We start from the raw sequence: 18,867 nt of genomic DNA on the forward strand, positions 1-18,867 counted from the left end.
CCTGCACTTTAACTTAGGGAGTAGATTTTTGTAGCGACTACAGGAGACAGGTCCGGTGACTACAGCTGAACATTAACCCAGCATTACTTAAGCCAGGCTGGAGTCAGGGTTTCTGCGAGCCCCCGCTCCATCTCACTAACCTCAGTGGTGGGTTTGCAGAGACAAAGCAGGGCTTGGAGTTGCCTCCCTGCTCCTGATTTGCTCTTTATGGGCATCGCTTTTTTCTCTCAGCCCAGCTCTTCACCTGCCCAGAGGTCACCATGTATTAGCCTGGTGGAAGCCATCATAGAGTTGATATGTCATGACTGCCACATACTAGGTGCAGAAGTGGCCTCTTTGCAATGACTCTTTGCAATGTCTAACTCTCCAGCACCGTTCATTTGGCTTACATTTCTCTTTGCAAACTCGTCGTGAGTCCTCTGCGGTCCCTATACATTTTCACACAGCTTTGACTTCTTATATTAATTGAAATAAAATCCATACAGGTGGACGGCTTGACAGAAGGCTCACTGTATGAGTTCAAAATCGCCGCCACCAACCTGGCTGGCATTGGGCAGCCGTCGGATCCCAGCGAGCATTTCAAGTGTGAGGCTTGGACAGCACCAGAACCTGGTGAGACGGTCTTCCCAGACAGACCTCCCTACATCAGTACAGCTGGCCAGAGGAGGCTCCCATAGCAGGCTTTTGGGTGGCTGCTAGTATGCTGTCACCTACTTCCATAGAGAGAAGGTGGCCATGCCCATGGTGCAGACTGTGGCAAGAGCTGCGTGTGGTAGTGAGATTGGACCATTGCAACTGAGCACAGCCAGGGAAGAGGCTCTGAGTACAGAGCAGGGAGGCAGTGCATAGAGGGAGCTGCTAGCCCAGGCCACAGAGGAGAAGGAATGTCCCAGAGTCCACAATGTGCAGCTGGCACCTGACATATGACCCAAGACAGATGTGGCTGTGGCCATCAGCTCCTAAGGAGCCAAGAGAAGATAAAGGCAAAAGGTCCCAGGCAGGAAGGGAGCCATGAGCCCTGCTCAAGTCAAGGCAGAGAACATCACCAGGGTCCCCACTCCTGTGCTCCAGGGTGTTGAGAAGCAGGGGCCCCAGCTCTGAGAAGTACAATTGCTGCAGTACTGATTGCACATCCTGCTTCCTTCCTCTTTCTCTCTTTTCCTCCTTCCTTTCTTCCTCCTTCCCTTCCCTCTTTGTCTCTTTCCTTCCTTCCTCCTCCCTCCCTCCTCCCTTCTCTTTCTTTCCTTTCCTCCTTCCCTTCTTCCTCTCCCATGTCCCTATGTCCATACCTTCCTCTTTCTTTCCTCGTTTCCATTAAATTAAGTTGAGCTTAATTTAACCTTAGAAATGACTCTTCAGAACAACATCCTCCCCCTCCTCCTCTTCCTCTTTTCCTCTTCCTCCTCCCCTGCCTCCTGGTCTCTTTTTCAGCCCCTCCCCTGGAATGAAGCCAGGCTTTCCCACCAGCTTGGCAAGCCTTTTATCATGCAGCTACATCTGTAGCCTTTTTCAATTATTTTTAAAGATCAACTTTATACTAAAAACTCAGAAATAAAAAAGAATTCACGCACTGAAATTAACCAGACCCAAAGTCTGTAGGCATTCCGAAGTTGTGGATCTTCACATTGGGTTTTACTCTTTTGCTATTGAATATATTTCCACGCACTTTTCTACCACCAAAACCTTTAAAAAAGTCTGTAGCAGAGTTAGAACTGGGAAGATATTAGCTTTGTATTCTATTTCATAACTCCTGTCCATTACCACTCTATTTTTATTTTGAGAGAGGATTTTACTAAGTTGCCTAGCTAGCTTGAACTTACCTTTGTAGCCAAGACAGACCTTGAACTTTCAATCCTCTTGCCTCAGCTTCCCAAGTAATCAGAATTACAGGTCTGCCCCACCATGCCCAGCTCCAGAGTCTTCTTGAAGGCTTTATACAAGCTGGTGTAACAGCACACACTGGCTACAGTGAGATCTCATTAAGACGAAGTTGGGCAACACCGCCTTTCCACATTGCTTCTAAGAGCTCCGCTGGGAATGCGGAGTCAGCCCAGACTCCTGTGGCTTGCCGGAACCCTAGAGAGAACTGTTACGTGGGTTAGCATGGGGTGGGGAGGTTTGTAGCACAGCGATGGCAACAGTTTCTGCACATTGTGTCTCTGATGCCCACGTGCTGGCTCGAGAGAGTGATGTGCACTGTGGATTACTTGGTTCATACTCACCCAGGTGCCTGATGGAGGGGACAGAAGCTGGACTCTTTCCAGCCCCAGCATCAGGAACCTTCTAGAGAGAGTGGTATCTTAATGTGAAGAGGATACATGCGATGTCTGTGGAGGGAAGCCCTTGCCAAGGCAGCAGGGGAAATCACTGGAGTGGTGGGGGTAGGAGGGCCTGCACGGGAGACAGGGTCACGCTGCTGCTCAGATTTCATAACTTTTCAGGTCCCGCCTATGATCTGACATTCTGCGAGGTCCGCGACTCCTCTCTGGTCATGCTGTGGAAAGCCCCGGTGTACTCGGGCAGCAGTCCCGTGTCTGGATATTTTGTGGATTTTAAGGAAGAGGATGCGGGGGAGTGGAAGACCGCCAGCGAGGCAGCCACTCCGAACCGCTATTTGAAGGTGACTGCTACCCCTTTCACAGGCATGGTTTTGACCCTTTAGCAGACTGGCCAAGGTCTCTAGGGGAGAGGTGCGTGGAGACCGCTGCGGGGGTGGGGGGCGCGGAGAGGAGCTCACCGCCTAGTCTGCAGCGAGTGCAGAAGTTCCAGCGGGTGTGGCACAAGCTCCGGTCTTCCTCGACCTGCAAGCCCGCCCTAGGACCGCGCCCCTTTGTATGCAGAGACCCCGCCCCTTGTATGTAGAGGCCGATTCTCCCACCTAGGCAAGGAGGACGGCACCTGTGTGCTCCGACCTCAAGCCCAACATTCGCTTCACCTGGTTCCTGTGGTTGCTAATAGTAATTGCTCATCTTTAACAATTACGTATTGAATAGTACTTATTATTTAATGATTATCTTTAATAATTATTGCTAATAACAATTGCTTATCTAGTTGAAGAGCAACATGTACTCGTGCACAGACATGCATGCATATGCATACACTCATCCACGCATATTCATGCACCTGTGCTCACACATGTGTGCATACACATAGCTGTACTCACCTGACACACAGGCATGCATATGCACACACATATACCTATATACACATACCTGTGCTCTCACACATGTACATATACAGCTGTACTAACATGCACACATGTACATCTGCACCCATTCGTATGTACGCTTGCATGTATACATTCTATTATACAAATATAGGCACCTTCACACTCTTATACACATGTACACACATGCATGTCTATACTCACACACATGCACATATACACACACAGAAGCCCACACATGCATATATGTACACCTGCACTCTCACACATGCACACATATGCACAAGTACACTCATAAACACATACCTGCACTGCCACGTACATACACCTGAATACATGCACTCATACACATGCACTCATGTGCACACATGCACATATTTGCACTTACACACATACACATAATTTCATATCAGCAATCACACATGTCTACACACACATGCACCACACTTGCACTATTACACATATGTACACATGAACACATACTTGTATACCTGTACACACATGCAAACTTGAACCCACCCATTTACACATATGTACACAGATGTATGACTGTGCCCACATACATACACATATGCATGTTTACAGCATCCCACATATGCACACCAGCACTCTCACACACACATACATACATACCTGCATTGCCACATGCACTTACATGCGTACACACTTGCGGCCTATACTCACACGTCCACAGGAGCACACACTCACACACACGCACAATGTAAATTAGTCCACCCTTATTTTCCAGATATTTAACACTTGCAGTTTTCTTGTCACTGGGTCAGCGACAGCATCTTTAAGTCCCTGGCCTGCATCCTCTGGTGCTGACCTTTCCTGACCCAGGTTTAGACAGAAGCCTGTGCACCTTCCTTCAAGGAAGGCGACATGTGTGTCAGACCCTGGAGCACACTGAGGAGGCTTGGGCAGCGGTTCTCTCCACAGAGCAGATTCACAGCGGAAAACAGTGTCCTGTGAATGAGTCAATGATTACCTTAGAATCCAGCCATGACAGGGAGCAGTATGCACATACATGTGAAAAGAGACTGATTCGATTCCGGTATGCCTATGGGATGGTTCTCACAGCCGGAAACCACATTTTAAATAGTATCTGGTCCTGGAGAATCACATTAAATATCACCAGGTTGTAACCTCGTCAATAGCGTTTGGTTCTGCACGCCGGTGTTCCGAGGAACAAATGAAGTAGACAAACCGAGATCTGCTCATCTGTCAGTGAGATTGGCCCCTGTCTGCCCCGGCACACGTTTCTTCTGTCCTTTCAAGGTCAGTGACCTGCAGCAAGGTAAGACCTACGTGTTCAGAGTTCGAGCAGTGAACGCCAGTGGACCAGGGAAGCCGTCCGACACATCGGAGCCTGTGCTTGTGGAGGCCCGGCCAGGTGAGGCCCCACCTCTCAGGCTGTTCAGCACAGTACATGTCACCCCATAGGACCTTGAGAGAAGCACTCATGCTCTGTACATATATGTATGCATGGGTGGAGGTGTGTTTAAATGCATTTTAAATTTTTTACAAGTTCTTTGATAATTTCATATGTGTATATAATGTATTTTGATTATCTACACCCCCATCCCCTGCTTTCCCCCTTCCTCGCTGAACTCTTTTTTTTCTTCCCCATGAGTTCCCCAAACATGTTTTAAGCAGAACTTGATTGACAGGAGAAGCAAGGCTACATCCGGGCTTCGCATCTGCTCCAAGCCCCTGAGCATATGGTCATCCGCCTGGTGTGGAGAGGTTGTTTAGGAGTAGCAAACAATGTCCAAGAGGGACTGTGTGTTTATACAGCTGCAGGGGTCAGAAGGCTATAGAGCTGTTGGTCACTTTCTTGGCTACACTGGACTCCTTGGAGGTGATCTTGCAAAGAGGCACTTTTGGGGCTGAAAACCAGCTCACCGATGCATAGGCTGGTTGTGTGTCTGGGTTTAGGCAGGTGACGGAGCCAAGAGCTGAGACTTCCATGGTCTACTCCTGGGGCCTCTTTCTCTCCTGTCTCTGTTTCCTTCTTTTTCATCTTCCTGGTAACCCAGGAACATCTGTATTACTTTAGTTCCGTTCACCAGCAGAGCTTAGCTTTGTCTGCCTGTCAATACCACTACCACCACCAGCAATAATACAGCTTCTTCTTCCTCTCCCTCTTGATCCCCCCCATAAAGACTTGTTTTTATTTTGTGTGTGTGTGTGTGTGTGTGTGTGTGTGTGTGTGTGTGTTTTGCCATGTATGTGACTGATGCTCTCAGAGGCCTTCTAAGAGGGCACCAGATCCCTTTGAACTGGAGTTACAGATGGTTGTGGGCCACCATGTGGGTGCTGGGAATCAAACCCAGCTCCTCGGAAAGAGCAGCCGATGCTTTTCATGGCTGAGTCATTTCTCCATCCCCCATTCCCAGCTTCTGAGAATTGTACTCTGAATGTCTGGTGTCAGGCTAAGCTCTTCACCTTGGTCAACACATCCCAGACAAATAGCAGCCTCTATTCCCCAGAAGACAGAATAACTGATGTGGAGAAGGAAGAATGTGTGGGTGATATGGGGTAGCGTAAACGTGACTGTCCAGGTTATGGCGTGGGGATGACAGGTCAGTCTGAGAGGCAGTATGGGGGTTTCTGAAGTGCTGGAGAGGAAGCCAGCAGAAGTTTGCTGATATAAATGGCATCAGCAGAGCCAGTGGCTGGCCTTGTCAGCCAGTTCCCTGAGGGGTGATTGCTCCTCTGAGCCTCTCTGGTCCATTTTGGATAGACATTAAGTAAAACTGATGATGCAACCAATGTCAGACAAGCTTCCACCTGGCCTGTGCCACCCCCCCCCTCTAGAAAGGGAATCTAGGGGACACGGTGTTCCTGAGGATCCCCCCCGCTTCCTCCCATCCCTTATAGGCACAAAGGAGATCAGCGCTGGTGTGGACGAGGAGGGCAACATCTACCTTGGGTTTGACTGCCAGGAAATGACAGATGCCTCCCAGTTCACCTGGTGCAAGGCCTATGAAGAGATTGCTGATGAGGAGCGGTTCGAGGTTCACACTGAGGGCGATCAGTAAGTCGCCGGGAAGCCAGAGGCTGCGAACCATTGGCTTCTGCAGGCAGAAGTGACTAACGCTTGCCCTTCTTTTTCCTTTCAGCTCAAAGCTGTACTTTAAGAATCCAGATAAAGAAGACATAGGGACATATTCGGTATCTGTAAGTGACACGGATGGTGTGTCCTCCAGCTTCGTTTTGGACGAGGAAGGTAACGTCTTCCTGACACGGGCTGGTCATTCTTGGCTTTGTCACACTTTCAGAGACCGACCCTAATACAGAGAAAACACATTGGATCGGGAAGAAGGGTGGGCATGGGGTTTGCTCGTGAGCCAAGATTTCTTTAGAAATTTAGGAAATCTAGACTAGAGGTCTTCTTGCTGCCTCTTTCTGTCTTGGAAAGTATCACATGAAGGAAGCAGAACTCAGTCTTTACAAGGGCCTCACTGTCTCAATAAGGGCCCACTGCTGGGACAGAAGTATTGGTTCACGCCCACCTCAATATGGCTCACAGAAGAGTCAGTTTATGACATGTGAACTTGGAGTGACGCCTTCGTCCCACGCACTGTGGGGAGGGAGGTGAACACCTGGGAGGAGGGCGCCCGTGACATGCTGATGGCGCCACAGGTTTGCAGGTCAACTTCAGTTTTGGTTAAATTTTGCCAAACTCAGACAAACTGAACAAGACTCACCCAAGAATAGCAGAAGGTTGGCATTACCCCTCCTTAATCTTCACAGAAGATTGTTTGGCAATCTGCCTTTGAGGACTCTCTTTGCGTGCACAAGAAATGGCGCTGTATTCCTCTGCACCGCAATTCCCACAGGGCATTCTGCATTACAGCTTCATGTAGATGTATAGGATGCAGCGTCTGCCATGCTTTATATAACTGGTGACCCAAGCAAGACCTCAGGGACCAGGTGTGGTTCACTTGATTTATGCACACCCCTGCTAGGAGGTGTCACTGGGAACGGAGGTCAGATGAAGTTTGCTTTTGGTTGAGAAGAATCTGACTTCTTTATTTATCACAAATGAATGCTCCCATATGTCCCTGACATGGATGAATTCTAGTCTTGTGAAGGAAAGGAGGGGAGGAAGAAGGGGGAGAAACTGAGAGACATCTTGGAACTTTAGTTTTTCTGACTTTGCTCAGGGTTTCTCTGGAGCCATGCATTCTGCTTTTACCCTGTTGCAATTTGCCACAACGAGGGTTTGCTTGAATCAGGGAACTTCACTCTGAATAAGAAAAAAGTCTTGGAAGGGGAAAGAGACCCACTAGCCTCAGCATGTTCCCAGGAGCAGGTTAGCTGCAGAAAGCACCTCCTGTGTTAGAGAGAGCGGCCATTCCCAAAGTTGTCGCTTTATCCACTCTCTGCAGATCATCCTAGATTTCCGGAATGCCTGCCTTGCCCAGACCCACACTCCCATGTCTCACCCTCAGCTGTCCTTTTAGTAAGTGGGTTTCATGGTGAGGACCCTGGCTGGAGTAGACTGCTAGTGTGTTAAAGGTTAAAGCCCCTTCTCTGTCCTTACGTTTACTTTCATGACCTCAGAGTAAACCTTGGTGATGTGAATTTAGCCTTGATGTTTGTCTTAGGGTTTCTGCTGCTGTGAAGAGACACCTTGACTACAACAACTCTTATAAAGGAAAACATTTAATTGGGGTGGCTTGCAGTTCAGAGGTTTAGTCTTTTATTATCATCATGGGGAGCATGGCAGCATGCAGGCAGACATAGTGCTGGAGAAGGACCTGAGAGTTCTACATCTTGATCTGCAGGCAACAGGAAATGAACTATCTCACTGGGCGTGGCTTGAGCAAAAATGAGACCTCAAAACCCTCCTCCACAGTGATACACTTCCTCCAATAAGGCCACATTCCAACAAGGCCACACCTCCTGAAGTGCCACTCTCTGTAGGCCAAGGTTTCAAACACATGAGTCTCTAGGGGCCATTCCTATTCAAACCACCACAATGTTGTTCACAGACTTCTGAATGCATGGGTCAAAACTGATGAAGTTTTTTTTCTTAATTTTAGAACTTGAGCGTTTGATGGCATTGAGCAATGAGATAAAGAACCCCAGTAAGTAATCTCCTTGTTTCATACATGTGTTTGCAGCCCCAGGAAGAGGGAGGGCCTTCATTAGGCTTATAAAGACCTACTTGGCAGAAGTGCCAGCTTATGATATGGAAACTTGCCTGTCTGTTCCTAATCCAAGCAGTTGTCTAGCAAAGGCTATCTCACAGAGTCACTTCTCAACCTCTGACCATGTCCAGAGAGTCTCAAGGAACTCATCAAACAGGAGGATTTTCATATGATTTTGATATCCTGTTTCCATGATGCTGGGCAATACTCTGTGGCTCACCTTCTTGAAATGTTTAGGAACTGGGTTTGGTGTTCCAATCTGTAGCTGTCCATCTGAGGACGATCTGTTCACTGCTGACTTATGATTTCTCTTCCTCCTGTAGCAATTCCTCTGAAGTCAGAATTAGCTTATGAGATTTTCGATAAGGGTCAGGTCCGCTTCTGGCTCCAGGCAGAGCATCTTTCACCTGATGCCAGCTTCCGGTTCGTTATCAATGACAGAGAAGTCTCTGACAGTGAGGTGAGTTCTTGGATGTGAGCTGTGGCTCAGAGGCACCTGGATTTGCTGAGCTGGGAGTGACCTAAAGCTTAAAGAAATCTGGGTTTACTTGGAAGGTTCTCAGAGTCAATGTTTTATGTTCATTCCTACCCTTTCTGAGTTCCAGAAACAGGAGTTCAGAAGGTTGACCAGATGGCTCGAGGTTGTGGTTTTCACAGTGCTCAGAGATTCAGGCTTGGTTTGGTACAACTTAGGCTGACTTTAAAATCCAAATGTGTTAAAATGAAAAATGAGGAACTGTATTTTAGAGACTTGGAGTTTGGGTTTACGAAAATGTTCAAGATAAAAGGGGATTAACTTGATGAATTACTCTTTCTTCCTGATTGTGGTTCTGAAGCCTTGTCATTTTGCTCTGTTCTGGGAAATGGTTCCCTATGTTCCTTCCTCTGACAGCTCCCATGGGGGCCACCAGGTAGAAGAGAAGTCTCTTGCTCCTCCTTGGTCCTCCTGAGCTGTTGCCTTGGTGTGTTGGATCTGATCTGGACAGAGGAAGGGATGGGGCTCTCATAAATGGCTACTATGCTAAGATATAAGCACTTGGCCTTTGTTCTGCTTGTGTGTGTGTGTGTGTGTGTGTGTGTGTGTGTGTGTGTGTGTGTATTCACTTGTATAAGTGGTTGAGGTGACACGTGGGCATTTTCCCTCAGCATCTTTCCCTTTTTTGTTGAGACAGGGTTTTCATTGGCCTGGAATTTCATCAAATAGACCAGCCTAGCTGCCTGCAAGCTTATAGAGCTCTACCTGTCTCTGCCTCCAATTTTGCTGTCTCTGGGCATGTGCTACCATGTTGAGCTTTTTACATGGGTTCTGGGATCCAAACTCAGTTTCTAATGCTTGTGAAGCAAGAACTTTACTGAATGAGCCATCTTTCTATCTTTTTTATTATATAAAAAGATTCTTAAAATTATTACAGTCCTCATTTTTCACTGTGGAGCATTTGAGAAGTCATTAACTATGTTTAGATATATTTACCCTTGTCTAATTTATAGCATGCTGGGGAACCCAGGCATAGGACATCTATTTTTTATGGGGTCTCTTTTATTCAGGAGTGGGTTAGGTGAGTCATTTATTGGTATGTCCCTCTTTCCACTAAATGCCCAGCGTATGTCTTTGGCACTAAGCCACCCAATCCTAAATTCCCATTCAGGTGTTCACACACACATATCAACTGGGAGCTGGAAATGAGAGCCCACACATGTTTGTGGACAGCCCACTCTCTTTTCTATGAGCTTTACTATCTGCTCTTAGTCTGGTCTTTATGTCTTGCAAAACAGGGCTAGATGAAGTCTATCAAACAGAAATCTTGGGATGTCAGGATCATGTGGTGTTTAAAAATCACATGATCTAGTCAGTCTGTCCTATAGGAGCCATAACATGCTTTTAGAAAAAGCAGAGTGCAGTTAGATTTTGTGGGCTGCAAACAGCCACGTGAATGCATACTGTGCATGGGACAGTACTGCCTGATCAAGGTAATTGGAGAAATTTTCTCTGAGCAGAGATCACGCTAGGAAAAGAAGTGGAATATGGAGTAATTGCACATTATTTGCTGAACATCTTTTGATTAACATTCCCTACCTGCCACAGAGAGCGACGGTGCCGCTCCAGAACTAATCTTTTAGAGTAGGATACACCATTTCACTTCTTTAATTAGCCGCCCACAGGTGACTTTCACATTTAAAGACTGATCCTGTTTTGTGAAAGTCACATAAAACCCTGTATTTATGGGGCTCGTAAAATCACAGAACTTCATCTTGCTGCATCAAGATGCCTAATTATTTCCTAAAGCCTTCTCAGATACTGTGCTGTGGGAGCAGAGGAAGCTGAGGAACCTACTGTGTCTTTAAGCTTCTGGTTGGTGAAATTCAAACCTGGGATTTCTTAACTAGTTAGAGTGGGTCCCTCCAGTTCTAGGAAGTGATGATGAACTGATAGTGATATTGCACAGCTACTGACCATTTGTTGAGCCACTTGAAGGTTGCTTTTGATATTCAAATGTCGTCATTTGAAACGAGACAGATGTGCAAGGACCGCCCAGGGGCAGCTCACTGGGTTCTTATTCTTCTACTCTGATGTGTTGATGACCTCATCATTTTAGGAAGAGGACGCAGTGCTTTCCTGTAGTTCCTGTCATTAACCTGCTCCAGAAAGTTCTACCTCAAGACTAATCTGCAGGCTGGTACTCCTTCATTGTGGCCTTTCTTGAGCACATATGTATACCTGTCTTCTTTTCTAGCTCCCTTTGAAAATATTCAGTGATGTTATACAAGTACAGAACATGTGATTGACATGTTTGAAAGCATATTTGAATTTCTTCCTAATTTTTTATATGTTTATTGGAGATCAAAGCCAGGAGAGTGGGTAGGCTTTAGCCATTTACAACCTGGAGGCTGTTTACTGTTTCAGAGCCTGAAGTTCATACTTATGCACTGGGAAACTTCCTGTCTCTCTTCCCTTCCCAGGGGACAGTGGTTTGTTTTTGGTCCTTGGTTCACCCAGAGGTGTAGTTGATAACTTTCTTTCTGAGTTCCTTTTGTTGTACCCTTTTTGAGAAACCCCCAGAGACCATCAAGGAGCCAGTTTCCGGTGAAAGCACGTAAGGGCTCATTTATTCAGGTTCAACCTGGGCCACCACATGGCAGATGGAAGGAAATGTGGCAGCTGCCAAGAGCCTAGGTGTAGAGAGTTTTTACAGAGAAAAACCACAAGCTGGGAATTACATGCTTGGGATTGGGTAGATGGGATATGAGGCAAGGTGATTATTTTGAAACTATTGGTCTAGACTTTTGGCGTGAAGCCACATTTGAAACCACTGGGTTAGACTTTTGGTGAGGAACTACAACTTGCTCAGCAGGATTATCTGGATATCTTCAAGGGACATAAACTGCAGACATAGTATCTGCAGGAGCATACTGCCCTGCATCTCTTTGAGTTGTCATGGCTCGTTCCTGAGGTCCTTCCTAGAACTGAATACAGCAGGTGGCCGTACCCTAAGATGGAGTCTGTATTGCCTTCACACTTTGTGTCCCCCAGTTCCTTCACATGTAATATCTGGTGTGTCTTAGCTAGTCTTTTGTTGCTGTGAAGAGACACCATGACCAAGGCAACTTGTCTAAAAGAAAGTGTTTCACCGGGGGCTTGTTTACAGTTTTAGAGAGTTTTTCACTGATCATCATGGCAGGAAGCAGGCAGGCATGGCACTGGGACAGTAGCTGAGAGCTTTACATCCTGAACCATAGGCAGCAGGCAGAGAGAGAGAGAGAGAGAGAGAGAGAGAGAGAGAGAGAGAGAAAGCGCCAGCGCCAGCGCATACCTCCTAATCCTTCCCAAACAGTTTCACTCCCTGGTAATTAAGAATTTCAATAGATGAGCCTATTGAGGGCCATTCTTATTCAAACAACCACAAGGTGTAACTGCAACGTGGAGAAGCGATTTCATCACATCATTCTCTGTGTCTTTTATGGGTTCCAGACACACAGAATTAAATGTGACAGATCAACTGGCATGATTGAGATGGTCATGGATCGGTTTACTATAGAAAATGAAGGGACCTACACTGTGCAGATTCAAGATGGAAAAGCCAAGAATCAATCTTCATTGGTGCTCATTGGAGACGGTATGCTACAGTGAACATTTTCACATGCCTGCAAAACACAATAGAAAGAAAATTCCTTTGAATGGAGAGATATTTCATCTGTCTATTTTTTTTGAATAGCATTCAGAGCTGTTCTAGAAGAGGCTGAATTTCAAAGGAAGGAATTCCTCAGGAAACAAGGTAGGTGGTGCCTTGCTCACACCATGAGGTGCAGACTTGGCTTTGAATTGTGTCTTGAGCAGACCCTGCATCCCACAGTTGACTCTGAAGAAACATAGAATGATCAAACATCACACCATCATTTTAGCTCTGGAAATTAGGTGATTTCCCTATCTTTAGTCCTCTAGGGGTATTTTGCCTGTGTTCTTTCTGGCTTCTAACCTTGGCTGACCATGGATATATATTCATTATTTCCTGTTACTCTCCTTATCAGGGAAGCAGTCTATCTATAACCAGCGTCTGCACCAATGGCTGACTAGTCCTGAAGCTTGATAATCCCTCCCAACATCTTTCTTTCCATGTTCCTCTGCCTGCTACATGTTGATAACCTCACACAGAAGTGGTAGGAGCTCAGGTTAACCAGATTCACTGCTTACTTCAGTCAAGTAGAACCCTCTGGACCAGTCATATGGACTTCTCTGGATACCCCCATCCCAGTGTTCAGACAAATCCTTATTTGGTCTTGCTTTTCCCACAGGTTTTAAAAAATATATTTTGAATTGAAATATAATCACATCACCTTCTGTCCCCTATTTCCTCCCTCCAATACCTCCCAGGTACCTTCCTAGTAGCCCACCCACAGGCTTTAAACAAGACACCAATTGAATTATAGCCTTATAAAATGTATTATTATGAAAAAAATCAGTACAAGCCTGCTTTATATTGTTGTATTGAATGAGACAATAGTTTTATTAGGATTTGGCTTACTCCATGTTTATTTCAATAGAAATGAATGATATTTTTGAAAAACATGCATGTGTCCATCTCTGATCTGAAGTGATAAGCATCTACAAAGTTGTGAGGTCACATTGCTTTATCTTCATCTTCTCTAATAATTCTCTCACTTTAAACATTTGATCAATATGCTGCTCGGTGTTCAGTCAGATGCATAGCCCAGGAACAAGAATGTGAGGAGCTGGATATTATAAATATCTAAAGAGCAATAGACCCCAAGTGTGGTAAGGAAGGGGAACTGTGTACTCCACTAGGAACAGGAGGTTCAGGAGAGAGTCAGCTCTAAGACAAGTTGGCTTCAGGACTATGAGGCATACCTTGGCTTTACAGGGCACAGCAAGCTCCTCCAGCCAAATATGTTTATATATCAAAATAGAGCATAGAGCTATATTAAAACATATATACATATGTGTATGCAGTATCTGCATTAGCTGTAGGTATCTATACATGTAAGTTCTTATTTTAGAACTTCCTCCTTTCTCCACAGGCCCCCATTTTGCTGAATATTTGCACTGGGATGTTACCGAAGACTGTGATGTTCGGCTTGTCTGTAAGGTGAGAGACCCCGTGGTTCCCCTTCATGTTCCTTGTGGGAGTGCTGGTTAGGGAGCAGCTGTGGCGAGTGAAGTGGGTGGTCTAGGTGTAGGTGCAAATAGACAAGAGACTTCAGGGTCTAGTGGACCCTGGAGAACTTAGATGGTAAGTGACTGTCCCCCCTTCTTCATAAAGCATTAGTGTTGTAACATCCAAAAGAAGACTTAAAGTGGTAGCTTACTAAAACATGGACTTAGAATGTTAGCAGTGACTCCATGAGAAGGCATGTCATGAGGAAAGGCACCCGCCTTGCTGTCCACATGACACCATCAGGGACTAAAAGGCACATTTGGGGAACAGGTTCTTATGTCTTATGTTAATTCAGTAAAGAAGCTTATTTCTAAGTTGTGTTTTAATCAACAAATCTTTAAACCTTTAACTTATTGAGTATCTATCCGCCTTATATCTTTCACTGTGGAAAGTGCTGGGGATAAATGATAATAGTGCATTATTTTTGTCCTTAAACTACTTACAAATTACTTAAAGCCCAAGTAGGAAAGATGAAAACAAGCAGGCTATTTCAGCAAGGTGGGGCTTCATAGGTCAGGATAGTCCAGGTCCAAGGGGTGAGACCGAGAGCAGGAACCAAATGACACCCTTAACCATAGTCAGAAGACGGCCAATGTTATGTGCATTTTACACAATAAGAAGCCATGGAGCTATATCAAGAGGGCAGAGTTGGTGGGTGTGGGGCTGTAAGAAGGGTTGGGTATGATGGTGGGGTCTGAAGTATTGATATTTAGAGGCTAGAGGCTAGCCTTCTACTGAACAGCGGGCTGTTTACACAGGCAGTTTATAATGGATAAACAATATTTTTCTCAAGTGTCTACCACGCATAGAAAGGTATGTGTTTCTGAGGTGAGCATTATAAAGCTCAGCTCCTTAGGAGGTTAGAGGTCATGCTCAGGAATGAAGAGGGTGACTGATGCTCTGGTTCTGAACATAGCACCAAGATACACTGGTCTTCCTGTGTCCTAAGGACAGGGAAGAAATGAGAGGTACACTTCCTGGGGCTGATAGCATCTGAGTGCTGTATAGCTGCCCATAGATATTTGAAACTACCTCAAGTCCCCTGATCACAGAGAGGCATAGGCCAGTAGACCCAGATATTAGGAAAATGAAAGAAATCTTGAAATGAGTATTTTTCACTCTCATGTATTTCGTTTACACATTTATGCCCCCATAAATGATGCAAGCCATCTTCCTGAATATTTTTTCATTCAGTGATAACTGTGGCAGGTGATATTTCTTAATTTATTTACGTGACAAAATGTGTAGAGAATAGTAGAAATTAGGATATCCTTACACTTTTACAGAAAAGCATTTGAAAACAAAAGAAGTATTTAACAGAAACCTTAATCACAACAAGAAGGAAGTATGTTGGAGTTTGTCATACTCTTAGAGCAATGTGATGAGAGAGCAGTGCCCCTTGGGCATGGGCATAGGCATGGCGTGTGTGTGATGTCTGATGAATTTGCTTGTTCGTGTCTCTTTGCATGCTCATGTACACATTAGGCACCTGAGTGTTCCAGTGTGACAGAGATGAATTGCAGGGTCAGAGAAGATGCACAGGGGTTGTGCACAGGGTGAGACCCCTCCAGCCACGTGGCAAGAGGGTGGAGGCTGTTTAGAGATGAGATTGAAGGGCAATGGAAAGTCTTTGATTTCACACATACTGAGTAGCAGCTTCCCCCTTGATGAACAGAGTGAGCCTGGAAACAGGGAAGAACGGGAGAGGTGAGCACTGCAGGGAGACCCAGAGAAGACCAGGCAGTTATTACCCTGTGATGTGTGTTCACTCATGTTCTGTGCCGAGAAGGGGGCACTTCCAGGGTGGCTAGTGCATGGTCTCCATCCATTCCTTAGATGCTGTGAATGACTTCTCTATACCAAGCTGGCTTTTAACTCTGGGGACTAAGGCAGGCAAAAATACCCATGGTATGTGATTTTTCTCTGGTGTCACTGGTGACAGCATTGCATATAGCTGCTATGGAAATTCCAAACACATGACATTACTGGTCTATAGAGTCAATCCCATGGCATTATCATTTGTCATGTTCCATTGCTAGCATTACCTGTGTGTGTGGTTACTCTCCATCAGAACCCTGCAAAGCTTATCATCTAAAGCCAGAGGCTCAATTGTGAGGAATTCCCACGTAGGGAAGCTCTCCTTCTATGTGTCATCCCTTTGTGTTCATGCACCTGGATACCACACTTTCAAAGAGCAGTCAGTCACCCAGTGATCCATGGAGCTCTAAGAACATTTATGAATCAAAGCACTTGGCTTAGGCCTCATTAGTGACATTTTCTATTAAACGAGAGATTTTTTTACACCTACCGACATCATTGGTCCTGTTGGTGGCAGCTGTAAGGGCTTACTGCTTTTAGAAGATGATTGAGAAATGCATTTGCTGTTATTAGAAGTGACAGTTCTTCCATGAGCCCTTGCTGAGCCTGTTGAGGGTAAAAGCTGGTGTTTTCTTTAGGTCTGGGGTTGACTAACCCTGAAGGATTTTTTTTCCCTCCTGAGCCACAGTGATTCACTTAGGACTTCTGTTCTGCAGGTTGCAAACACCAAGAGGGAAACCGTTTTCAAATGGCTCAAGGATGATGTTCTTTATGAAACCGAGACACTGCCGGACTTGGAGAAGGGGGTCTGTGAGCTGCTAATACCAAAGGTACCATGCAGCCAGAGAAATAAACAGCGCTCTCCGTGACTTGTAAACTCGACAATGCCTTCCAATTTGCACACCGATTTCCCATGCTTTGCAAGGAAAAATGTACTACTACACCATCTTGTATCATGGTGTTGATTTCTGTGTAAATATGGAATGTGTTTTATTCATAGTTGTCTAAGAAGGACCATGGCGAATACAAAGCAACCTTGAAAGATGACAGAGGTCAAGATGTATCCATCCTTGAAATAGCTGGCAAAGGTAAGATGGCACCTTCTTTGTCTTACAGTGAAATCTATTCTATCCACTGGATGAAGTTTGTTGTGGAGCTGTGTCCACAGGCACCCTGAGCTGTGTGCATATTCCACTGAGCAGGGCTCCGTTCTGTCCATGGAATGAGGGGTGTTGTGGAAGACCGCTCATGAGTACCTGTAGCTGTGTGCATACCAGCTGAGCAGGACTCCAGTCTGTCCAAATGACGAGGGATGTCATGGAGGTATACTCATATGCACCCTGAGCTGACAGAGCTCCATTCTGTCCATGGAACGGCGGGGTACTATAGAAGTACACACATGCACACTCTGGGCTGTGTGCATTTTGCGTCTGCAGTGACATTGAGCAAAAAAACCAGATTGTACTTTGTCTGCATTTAAGAGCTGTTTCACGGTGTTAGAAAATGCACACTATCACTTTGGGCTTCGATGAAACATGATTTCACTCCCTTATCAGAAGCCAAGTTTGATTCCTTACAAATGCAGTTAAGATGATTGAACCTCTCAGGAAGTTATTCAATTCAACGTACAGTCGGATTTATGTTGAACAAAATGTTCTTGTCCTGTGTTTAAAAAGTGAATAGGTTAGAAGGATTTATGGTGCGCATAAGCCTTTTATGGATAAATATTACCATTTTAATGTTTCATTTTTCAAATGAGTATCACAGTTTCCCGTGTCGATTTAATTAGACATGGAAAATGCTGCTTTCTGTTAAAGTCACACCCAGTGATGGTCCATTTCCATTCTCCCTTCCAGTGTACGAGGACATGATCTTGGCAATGAGTCGTGTGTGCGGTGAGTAATAGCCCCCGAGTTTTCAAGTCTTGTTGACTGAAGCACCTCTGTTTCCTAGGGTGAGCACTCATGTCCCAGAGGACACTGATGGCTGAGGTGTGTCTCCTGCCTGGAGTTGGGCTGGTGGCAGGGAATGACTGTTTACCTGCCCACTCTATGATGCTCCTTCAGAGCTTTGCAGTGTGAATGTTGGAGCCTGTGTTCAGCTTCAGAAGCCCCTGCTGGTGTTACCCACCAGTCACCCCTGCCAGTTTGCCTTTGCCCAGCCTGGGCAATTGTTTTGTCCAAAATTACTACTAGTTTTTCTTCCAACACTGAGTAGTAATAGTGGGTATTTATTTAACACTTAGACTTCATAGTCTGTGTATTGAGCCATTTGCCTTTGTCTGGAAACTGGAGAAGCAGAAAATACTGCTTATAAATAACAAATAGTAGCTTACATGTTAACAACTAGTAATTTATTACTCTAGACTCTCTAGATTTGTAGGCATGCCCAACCTGTGACCCACTGGCCACATGTAATAGCACAAAGTCAAGAATTGCTACCCATGTGGACCAACACAGAATCATACACCTCCTTGTGATGGTATGAGACTTTTTGGAATTTCCTTCCCTGTGACTCATTGTGAGGCTCTCCAGTGTGACTCTTGTAGATGACAACACCATGTCATACTGTCACAAGATGAGACATACCAGCTAAAGAATACCCAAGTTACTTTTCTGATCAAGTTACCAAAATCTGCATAGGCAAGTTGGGACTCACCAGAACTCATATCCTCTTTTCCTCAATTACAGAGTCCTATGCTTTTCTGGAATTCCCATGAGAAACCACTGGATGCTCACCTCTAATGCTTTTATAAACAGCCCTGTGAGGCAGAGCTTTTGCTTTTGTTTAGTGAAAGGACCGGGCTACATTTTAAAATAAGGTTCACTTGGAATGGCTTTCAGTGAGTCAAGTACTCACCCACGGGTGTGCAAGCCACTTGTAAGATGAACCAAGCCATTTGAGAAATGGCTTTGCTCTTACACTCCGGGGAGTTGCTTTGTATTACCTATCTCATAACGTGCTGGAGGGTCACCTGCTGATGACAGGTTGGTCACACTTAGAGAACTGATAAGTGCAATAGACTGGCCTCACACGATGTTTCTGGAAC

At 45.5% G+C, this 18,867-nt stretch overlaps 1 protein-coding gene across 1 annotated transcript in view; it reads left to right on the plus strand.

Annotated features, from left to right (window-relative positions):
* Positions 1–18,867, plus strand: part of Myom2 (myomesin 2) — a 70,383-nt gene that overhangs the window by 43,310 nt on the left and 8,206 nt on the right. The window contains exons 20-32 of the mRNA XM_059244993.1: positions 486–612; positions 2,442–2,620; positions 4,448–4,562; positions 6,053–6,209; positions 6,295–6,401; positions 8,224–8,268; positions 8,655–8,791; positions 12,299–12,443; positions 12,543–12,602; positions 13,864–13,931; positions 16,535–16,648; positions 16,819–16,906; positions 17,675–17,713. Coding sequence (XP_059100976.1) covers positions 486–612; positions 2,442–2,620; positions 4,448–4,562; positions 6,053–6,209; positions 6,295–6,401; positions 8,224–8,268; positions 8,655–8,791; positions 12,299–12,443; positions 12,543–12,602; positions 13,864–13,931; positions 16,535–16,648; positions 16,819–16,906; positions 17,675–17,713 — 1,381 coding nt within the window. The remainder of the gene's footprint in view (positions 1–485; positions 613–2,441; positions 2,621–4,447; positions 4,563–6,052; positions 6,210–6,294; positions 6,402–8,223; positions 8,269–8,654; positions 8,792–12,298; positions 12,444–12,542; positions 12,603–13,863; positions 13,932–16,534; positions 16,649–16,818; positions 16,907–17,674; positions 17,714–18,867) is intronic.

Source organism: Peromyscus eremicus, chromosome 17, assembly GCF_949786415.1.
Source record: "Peromyscus eremicus chromosome 17, PerEre_H2_v1, whole genome shotgun sequence".
Classification (NCBI taxonomy): Eukaryota; Metazoa; Chordata; class Mammalia; order Rodentia; family Cricetidae; genus Peromyscus; species Peromyscus eremicus.